This window comes from Sardina pilchardus, chromosome 23, assembly GCF_963854185.1.
Source record: "Sardina pilchardus chromosome 23, fSarPil1.1, whole genome shotgun sequence".
Lineage (NCBI taxonomy): Eukaryota > Metazoa > Chordata > Actinopteri > Clupeiformes > Clupeidae > Sardina > Sardina pilchardus.
Window position 1 is genome coordinate 19865586 of NC_085016.1, and position 10000 is coordinate 19875585.

Below are 10000 nucleotides of genomic sequence, written 5' to 3' on the forward strand. Positions count from 1 at the left end.
GGGATGAGAGGAATTAAAAATGAGAGTGGATGAGGAAGAGCAGACAAGGTAAAAGGAAATAGTGATCGCAGCGTGTGGGATGTGGGAGAGGAGAGGCAGAGAGGACAAGCGAGGACAGAGGAGTGAAAAATAGAGGGTTGAAAAAAGGAAGGAGACAGAAGATAACAAGAACAGAAGGCGGGGGGTGGGGGTCAGAGAAACTATTCCAGTCAGATCATGAAAGGCGTTTATCAGATCCAATTCATTACCCCTTGCTTCCCTTCATTCATCTCCACGGGGCTGACACTGAGAGTTGTGTGGACTCAGTTGTGGACTTACATGCGCAGGAGTCCCTTGTAGAAGGGCCGGGTGAAGAAGGCGTCCAGCAGGTACTGATGGATCAGGGCCAGGCCCAGGATCCGCCCGCTAAACCGGAACCTGAAGAGGGGGGACCACAGATAGAAGAATGAGCCATAACGGACTCAACTGAATCAGAACTAGACAACCTAGAAAGAAACACAAGCTGTAGTACCGAGGCTTCCATCGTAAGGCAGACGTTCTAAATCTACAACAAACAAATCATTGAACGTTCCCAGATAGCCAGTCTGTTTCAAACTAAATCAATGTTAAGTAATAATAAAAAAACCCCGCTGTGCACAAATAATAGAGTAACTATTCTCTTGTTGATTTGGCATAAGAGCGAGAAACAAGCAGCTGTACTAATGGCGGCTTCTCCTCACCATTCGTGATGGTTATCCACAAAGGCGGACATGGGGCTTATCTGCACGGTGTAGGTGTCGTTGGCTGAGTACTCGAACAGCCCGTAGTACGGATTAAACAGCTCGCGGGACACCAGGAAGAAGAACTCTCTCGACGGGCCGCTGTAGTCCAACCTGCGCTCGAACAAACACGAGCAGACAGACACAAGCAACGTTAAGCAGGCAGACAGTCAGTGAGAGGCGTGGAGGGGGGGGGGGGGAGCTGTCAGGCTTTGTGAACCAAGCACAATAGTGTGATGTTTCTCTGACACATGACAAAGATCTAACAAAGATGAGAGACAGCCCAGTGTGGTGACAAAGAGACACTACTGTACATCGCATCTCCAGAGATAAAAAACATCTCAGACTCGCACAAACAGTGGGTGTAGGAGGCAGGAAACAACAACAACAACAACAACAACAAAAAACCTTGAGAAAGTATGATGTTTGCGAATGTGTCCAATTTACACAAACGCTCGAAATCTGATCCACGATAACGGCCAAATGTACCAAAAAAAAAGTGATTGCAAAGACCTGTGCCAAGATGTGAAGGTGATACAGTGTCAGGATAGAGGGTCCTTACTGCAATAAAGAACAGGAAACAGGAAACAGGAAACAGTTCCACTCACCCCTCCTCCCCCACAAAGCTGACATAGAGCTTGCTCCTCTGCAGGTCCTTACGGGAGTAGCACATGATCTGGTTGAAGGCATCTTCCAAAAGATGGTCTCTGCGTATGATCAACCTTATGGACAACCACAAATGAAATGGTCAGTTTCATGAATGCAGGGTATAAGCATGCGTGTGTGCGTGTGACAGTGTGTGTGTATGTCTGCATGCAGGTGCGAGATGGTGACTGAGTGTGTGTGTGTGTGTGTGTGTGTATTGTATTTGAGTACATTTTAATTTGTTTGTAAGTGCTCCATGATATTGTGCTGGAACTCATGCATGGGTGTGTGCTTGTGTACCTTCTATGTCAGATATTTGAGAGGGACAGACAGAGGCTGTGTGTTTATGTGTGTGTGTGTGTGTGTGTGTGTGTGTGTGTGTGTGTGTGTGTGTGTGAGAGTGTATGTGTGTGTGTGTGTGTGTGTGTGTGTGTGTGTGTGTGTGTGTGTGTGTGTGTGTGTGTGTGTGTGTGTGTGTGTGTGTGTGTGTGTGTGAATGTGTCAAGGTATGTGGCCACAACACTCACTTAACCTTCCCTGGTCCCTGTCCATAACCTTTCGTCTCTAATTTGCGATAGAAATTCCTCAGCTTGGCCTCGAAATCGCGTTTGTATGGAGCCGGGGCGCGTGCGTTCGCTCGTTGTGTGCCTGGAAAAAGTGGAGGGAGAGAAAGAGTCGAAGAAAAAGAAAAGTGGGAGAAAGAGTGAGAAAGAGAGAGAGAGAGAGAGAGAGAGAGAGAGAGAGAGAGAGAGAGAGAGAGAGAGAGAGAGAGAGAGTGATGAATGACTTCATTACCAGGTATAGGTGAGAAGCTACAATATACTGCGCCTCTCACCTGACACAGAAAGCTGCATTTATTACAGAGCCGAGCACGCGAGCCTCAACCTAAAAACACGCCACTAAAAATAAACAAATCAAGTAGCACTCGCATCTACAAACAAGCATTTTAAAAACGGGTTTGTTTTTTTTTTGTCAACCTTTTGCCTTGGCAGGGTTGTTTTTTAAAGAGCTCGCGGGGATTAAAAAAAAAAAAAAAACCACACACACATTTTTTTTGCGAGGGGTGTACGGAGACACATCCTCACACCCAGCACACACTCTGTCACACGCGGCGCTCCCGGCGGACTTGTGAAAATCTAGCTGCTGATTTGACAAGTGAGACAGCCAAACCCAGGGATTATCCCAAATCCCAGAGCTGCCTCTTACCCCTCGCTTACACCCCCCCCTCCACCCCACCCCACCCCAAACGCCCCAAAAAAACTAAATCCCAAACAAGGATTTGCCACACGCCACACCACCCCGACCACCCCCCACGACCAATAAAAATAACAAGGAGTTATCCAAATACAGCATCAGGCCTCGCACCCAAACATGCTCTCCATGTGTGGTCTGCTGCCAAGCATGGGTTGTGAAAGTCAAACACACGGGCGTGTGTGTGTAAGCGTGTGTGTGTAAGTGTATCTGTGTGTATGTGTGTGTGAGTGTGTGTATGTGTGTGTGTCTGTGTATGTGTGTGTGCGTGTGTGAGTGTGTGTGAGTGTGTGTGAGGCTTATGACTTAGTCTCCTCTACTCTATTTCGGAGGAGATTGTTGGGCTGGCGCGGGGATGGATGGCGCGCGCCCTGCCACTCGTTCACCCCGGCGCCGACTCTGACACAAAGCCACGTCAATCCCGTTTCCCGCTTGTCGGCGGGCGAAATCAGTCGGCGGCAGCCGATCACTGTTGCGGTGCGTGCACACGTGTGTGTGTGTGTGTGTGGAGGGTGTTATTGCGACTGGTACAGAACGTTCTAAGCGTTCAGCAGTGAACACGGCAGCGTAAACGCTTGTGAGTATTAGAGCCGGCTGCAGTGTTTACTGCCTGTGTAGTCTGCAGGCTGGCAGAAGCACTGGAACACCATGGAGCCGTCATGGGGATAATGAGAAGACTGACAGCTGGAGGAGTAGCTCAGTGCACTGGTGTTTGTGACTGAGTGAGTGAGTGAGTGTGTGTGTGTGTGTGTGTGTGTGTGTGTGTGTGTGTGTGTGTGTGTGTGTGTATGTTGCTTTCTCGACTGCCACAGCTGTGGTGCCCTACTGATTCTGCCTGGAACTTTAGTTGTAGGATTTGTACTACAGATTATCCCTTAAAAAAGAAGCCCCTAAAGACTCCATTATGAAGCTACACCCCCCCCCCATCCCCCCATCCCCTCACTCCCTCAAGAAATCGAAGGTGATTTTCATTTGGTTTACGTTTCACTGGGTTTCTCTACAGGTATCAGCACAACATCCCAGTGCCATCAGCGGTGCAGAACCGTCTTCTCAAAAGAAAGGGGTTTGGAAGTGTGACGAATCCCTTTCTCCCGGTTCTTTAGAGCTGTCAGCGCGAGCCTTTAAGAAGCTGTTTGTCTTCCGCCAGCCGTCGGACTCCGAGCAACTCCGCACCCTCCGTCAGTGAAAAGCGTCTACCTCGCCTTGACGGACAGCGCTTGTGACTCTTCCGCGCAGAGTTCACGTCAGCGAGCAATATCGGTTGCCTTTTCACACGCAGAGCCTGACAGATCTTTTAAGATGCAAGAAACGGTTCTGGTCTGTCCGACGGGTTCTCACCGGGAGAGTTTTGGGGGGAGGAGACTGGCGAGCCTCGCGGTGATTGGCAGTAGCTGGGGTGCAGTAAGGCATGGGGCGGCACGTACGACATCACTTCCTCTTCAAACAGACTGCAGGGGGAAAACAGAGGAGAGAAGGGGTCTGAATCGCCAAATACAGAAGTAGAATACACAGAATAATAACAGCACGGCACAGAGCCAGGCGTGGATTTCACTCGCCAGCATCGCTGGAGCTAACAGTCTGAAACACAAACTCATCCCAACTAGCTGTCAGACATCAAAACAATGGCTGGCACACACATACAGTACAAACACACACACACACACACACCTACCTCCTCTCAGACACACAAACTCTCTCACTCACACACAGACACAGACAGACACACACACACACACACACACACACACACACACAGACCTTAGCAGAATGACGAGGTCAGCATCGCTGGAAAGACGAGCCAGACCAGACGCTCCTTCATTACGGATAAACTGCACCTTCTCCCTGTGGCAGACGCAGACAGACACACACACACACACACACACACACACACACGCACACAAGCACACACGCACACACACACACAATCAGAATAGCAGCAGGGGCAAATACATTCTCAAATCCAAATCCATCATCCCCATCATGTCTAGTCAGTGTCACGGCAGCGCTACAGCCATTACCCTCTGCCCCAAATGTCGACCATCGCATGACTATTTCACTAAGCTGTCCAAGTTAATACACGTAACTCCAGTTACCTTAGGAACCGAACAGGGAGTAGTTAGCGACTCTATTAGCGGCTACGATTAGCATTACATGACTGTAGTAGTCAGAAAAAAAGACACGTGTCAGGCATAATTTAGCATGTCAGTGTAGCGACAGAGGTTGTATGACTGACAGCGCGGCTTAAGTAAACGTGTCAATTAATACAGAACTCACGGGTGAGTGACTACTCGACTCTGTCAAAGCTGATATTATGACATCTTTAGTTATGTGCTGTGTGGGTGCCAGAGGGCTGTCTCAGTGACCGTGTGCTGTGTCAGAGGTGGTCTTTAGGATTAGCTATATGTTTCCGTGACGACTAGGATAAGAGGCTATATATCGAGGGCTGAGAACCAAAGGGGCGTAGGCTAAGTGACATTTCACCAACTTTGCAGGAGAGCCAAAACAAATCTAACTGCTTCTACTGTATATGTTCACAGTTAAAGACCTTTGGTTTTTGTTCAATAACTATATATTTATAAATATTTTACTTCTATAATGTTGTTAGCTAAGAGAGCTCATCAAGAGCTTTCAAGTGATATATATAACTCAATTTTGACCAAAATGTCACTTACGCCCCTTTGGTTCTCAGCCCTCGATATACTGTACAGTACATATGTCCTCACCTGAGTGAGTGATTTCTGATGAGCTCCGGCTGTCTCTCCTGCAGGATATCGAAGATGCTGGGTTGCCGTAGAAACGCCACAATCTTGTCATTGTAGGCTGAGGTGTGAGAAGCAAAAAAAAGAAACAAAATGGAGGGGGGGGGGGGCGGTGGGGGGTGAAAGAGAGATGTGAAACAAGAGGCACAGTGGTGCAACAGCTTGCGAGTGAGAGAGAGAAGTGTTTGTGAAACTCGTTCATTCTAATCATCGACAAAAGTGTTGAATGCGCTATTGAGCTTTTTTTTTTAGCAATGATTCACAACTGCAATAATATGTATGTGACCACAGTGCCAATGAAATACTCAAACCCTCCATGCGGATGACTGCTCTTAGCTGATATTAAGTCGGTGCCGCAATGAATAATGATGATCTCTTTGAGAGGATAACACGTTTACAGATTGGCACATTAACTAAAATAGCTTCCACCCACTGAACCTGGCACAGCAGTAAAACTCCTAAAAGCAAAAAATAGCATGGCATCAAAAAGCCACGACTCAAGGACAAACACACATTTCGCCACTCACCGGAACGTCAAGAGCAACTAGACACATAAACATGGCGTGATTGAAGTGGGACCTGTACAGTATAGTATAGCGGGACGCGTTGGCGTGGGTACCGATAGAGAGCAGTGACGGAACACGTACCTGTGGGCACCACGTCCTGGCATTGGTTCCGGTTGTTGAATGTGTTGGAGGGCCGAGGCAGAACCGGGGGTCCACCGTGCCGTGGGTCATCTCCCACCTAACATGCACACACGTCACACACATCACACACACACAGACAGACACACACACACACGCACGCACACACACACACACACACACACACACACACACACACACACACACACACACACACAGGTTGAAGGAAAGACATACAGTGCACACTCAACCCATTCTGATTTGAATGAGGAGCACAATGAAAAAGACAGAGCAGAGTCACTGATGTGTGTGTCCATACAGTGTCAACATCACATTTGGTGGCCATTTGATGGTGAGGGGGTATCAGAAAGCCTATTTGACTATTCTGAGGAAGATGTAGGCCAATTCTTTGTGATGCAGAATGCATTTGCAATTTCTCCCTGCCATAATTGCTTTGACAGTAATTACTCAACGCACGCCAACCGTGACCAGTTAAAAGGCAAATTAACTACGCATTTATAAACAGCTGTGAATGCACCGCGGATGATAACTCATTCCATTTACACATCATTATGTGGGCCGAGAATCCTCAAAACCTCGTGGAGTGTGAATAAGTGATCGCTTACATAACGAGGCATTAGCAATTCAAAAATGGACCATCGTTAAACATTTCTACAAGGCCACCTAACCCACATTCACAGCTAGTGGAAAGTTACCATGGAGAGAGAGAGAGAGGGAGAGAGAGAGAGAGGGAGAGAGATGGAGGGAGGGAGGGAGGGAGAGTGTTTTCGTTCTAAATAACTGTTTGTACATTAGCATTCCCTCTCCAGGAAGACTTTCAGGGGGATTTGGAGATTAGGAGGGCGGTGCTCAAATGCGATGCGCGTTCACACACTCACCGTGAGAAAAATGGATAAAAGAGCCTCCGGGGGGGGGGGGGGGGGGGGGGGGGGGGGGAAGAGCACGCAAAACCGACGGAATTAATCAGCCCATCTGAAAGAGGCGCGCTAGCGTGTGCTCTGCCTTTCAATAGATAACCAGCACCTCTGTCACACACACGCAACTCACACAGGGAGAAACCAAGGCCATCGGATGCATTAGCGAGAACCAGAGTGAATACACTCGCTTCCCGTCAGGAGGCCTGTTTGAATTCAATTACGGGATTCTTTCACTCGTCGGTTTAGCGGTGTTGCAAATGCATTATTCAGCATGGATAATGGCCGCTGTTATGAGGATGGCTGGTGGTGTCTGGTAAATAAATGTTGTTCATGTTTCACAGATGATATCTGTGATGTGACAGACATACCAGCTTTCCCCAACATTTATTTCCCTTTAGTTTCAATTCTAGCTATCAGTCACTTCACCAACTGAAGGATCTTTCCATCTGACGTCGGATGTCGACTCGTTCCCCGACTTCTGTGTCGGACGGACCGAAGTCCCGATTGGCTGACTCGGCTGTGCGTGCGTGCGTGGTGCGAGGGTGGAGGAGGGGTGGTGCGGGGGTGGGTGGGGGTGTCGGGATGAGGCTCACCATGCGTCGGGTGCTCACCTCCCCGGCGCTGTGGCTGCGCTGGCGGCTCAGGTGCTGGCGGTGGGCCAGCAGGCTACTGGGCCGGGCGCTCTGCAGGGGCAGACGGGGGTCGATGAAGGTGGTGGAGCGGCAGTTATGGTCCACAAAGAAAGGCTGGGGGAAAACAAAACGATGATCAAACATCGATCAAACATTAACAGCAACCAGTTACTGGATGATTTATACACGCGTTTTCTCACAAATATGGTCTTAAAAGCAAGATAACAAGTGTTAAAGCCGATAATTATTAATCCAACTATTAGTGGATACTGTACATAAAAGTCCCTGTGTGAGAAATTTTAATGGCAGTGCCAACTGCCTACAGCCTACAGGGCTTAGCAAAAAATCTCTACTATGAACAGAGGCTTTTTTTCTGTGGTTTCCCATGTAGAAAAATGTAAAAAGGTACAACTGGAAAAGAAAACAAGTCTGTAAATCCATAGGGAAGTACAGTAAAATGAATATAGACACACATATTAGAATTCTGTGCACGTCTTCAAGTCCATTTCATTTAGCAATTTTTATGGACACTAAACCTATCACAAGGATCGTGCATCACAAAAATAGTCAGAGGACAAAACAGAGGACAAGATCATTAAACAGACAGAGAGAGAGAGAGAGAGAGAAAGAGAGAGAGAGAGAAAGGGAGGCAGAGTTGGAGAAAGAACAAGAGATAGAGAGAAGCAGAGAGAGCAATAGATCAAGCCAGGCAGCTGGGGAGGAGAGGAGAGAAAGTGAGCGAAACCAGGGCAAGACAAAACAAAGACAAAACTGAAAAGACAGCACTTGAGATTGTGCCAGCGCCACAGACCGAGGAGGAGAAATAAAGTGGCCGTAAGTAAGAGGTAGATAGAGAGAGAGAGAGAGAGAGAGAGAGAGAGAGAGAGAGAGAGAGAGAGAGAGAGAGAGAGAGAGAGAGAGAGAGAGAGAGAGGGAGTACGTGCATACAGATTTAGATTTTTTTTTTTCACTTGAAAGGTTGTCTCTTTCTTGGGGGAGCCTCAGTGAGTGCGCGGAGCAAAAAAAAGATCACAAGCTCATCGTCACGGCGAACCCAAATGTGCTCCAGGAGTGGTGCCTCCTGGCTTAATTGGCCATTGACAAAAATGCATGTGGAGGCGACAGTGCATGAGTGGGAATGTGGGCTGTGGGCATCCTGCTGGCTGGGCAGGACACCTCAGTCAGAAATACACATAGCAGCATAGATTGGAGCTGTATGATAACCTGCATTCAACTAACTCAACCAACAAATGCAAATTGACTAATTGAAACATACAGACATAGGACAAAATATTATATACTTGATTAATTTGGTGTCTGAAAGTTTGAGGAGCTTGAGAGGTGTCATTGTATATATTGTGTGTGAAGAGAAGATGGGCTGGTTTTACTAAACTGTGCGCTCATTTTATTCAATTAGCCCATTTCACAAGATGTCGCCACTGTGTAAACTAACTTCCTCTGGAAACAGCTCAGTTTACAGGAAAGACAGAAACAGGAAGATGTTTTACCCTGCCAATTAAGGCATCATTAACATCAACTAGGCCAGACTCCTGGACGCTGTGAAATGGGCTAATCGTGCACTTGTTATTCTGAATTAAAACAGGAGCACAATTTAGTCAGATGAATGGATGCATCATTTACAGAAATGAGCACACAATTTAATAAAACGAGAGGACGATTTAGTAAAAACAAGTGCACAATTTAGTAAAATGAGTGCACATATCGTTAAATAATAATAAAAAAAACTATTTTGCAATGGCACCTCCTGGGCTCCATAGAGAGTGAGCATAAAAAGGAGGAGCAGCAGCCATGTTGATACTGTGGTGGTTGGGGAAGGCAAAGGACACAGACAGGGAACCAGAAAACATGAACAAAATAGAGAGCACCTGAAGAGATGATCAGAGGAGGCAACGTGATAGAAAAACAAAACAAGAAAGAAAGAATGACAGAACACATGAAAGAGAGATGAAATGACAGAGAATGTGACCGGGAGAGAGAGAGAGAGAGAGAGAGAGAGGGAGAGAGAGAGAGAGAGAGAGAGAGAGGGATCATGCACCTTTCCAGTGTGGTCGTGCTTCATCTCCCAGCCGCGGGGGAGCTCCAGCTGCTTGTTGGCAAACAGGTTGAGGAAGGTGACCAGGTCGCGGTTGTGCTGGTAGCGCTCAAAGTTGTGCGTGTCCCGACGCACCTTACTGATCATGTGCTTCAGGCAGGTGTTACTTGTAAACAGGCGGTAGGCACTCTGGGAGGGAGAGAGACAAGAATGATAACGTGCGTGTTTATGAGTGTGTGTGTGTGTGGTGTGTGTGTGTGTGTTTGTGTGTGTACTGTATGTGTGTGTGTGTGTGTGTGTGTGTGTGTGTTCGTGTGTGT

At 47.5% G+C, this 10000-nt stretch overlaps 1 protein-coding gene across 1 annotated transcript in view; it reads right to left on the reverse strand.

Annotated features, from left to right (window-relative positions):
• Window positions 1-10000, reverse strand: part of hecw2b (HECT, C2 and WW domain containing E3 ubiquitin protein ligase 2b) — a 41081-nt gene that overhangs the window by 7411 nt on the left and 23670 nt on the right. The window contains exons 14-23 of the mRNA XM_062527400.1: window positions 9684-9869; window positions 7589-7741; window positions 6061-6157; window positions 5378-5474; window positions 4413-4496; window positions 3993-4102; window positions 1931-2051; window positions 1367-1480; window positions 720-872; window positions 319-417 (exon numbers count right to left, since the gene is read on the reverse strand). Coding sequence (XP_062383384.1) covers window positions 319-417; window positions 720-872; window positions 1367-1480; window positions 1931-2051; window positions 3993-4102; window positions 4413-4496; window positions 5378-5474; window positions 6061-6157; window positions 7589-7741; window positions 9684-9869 — 1214 coding nt within the window. The remainder of the gene's footprint in view (window positions 1-318; window positions 418-719; window positions 873-1366; window positions 1481-1930; window positions 2052-3992; window positions 4103-4412; window positions 4497-5377; window positions 5475-6060; window positions 6158-7588; window positions 7742-9683; window positions 9870-10000) is intronic.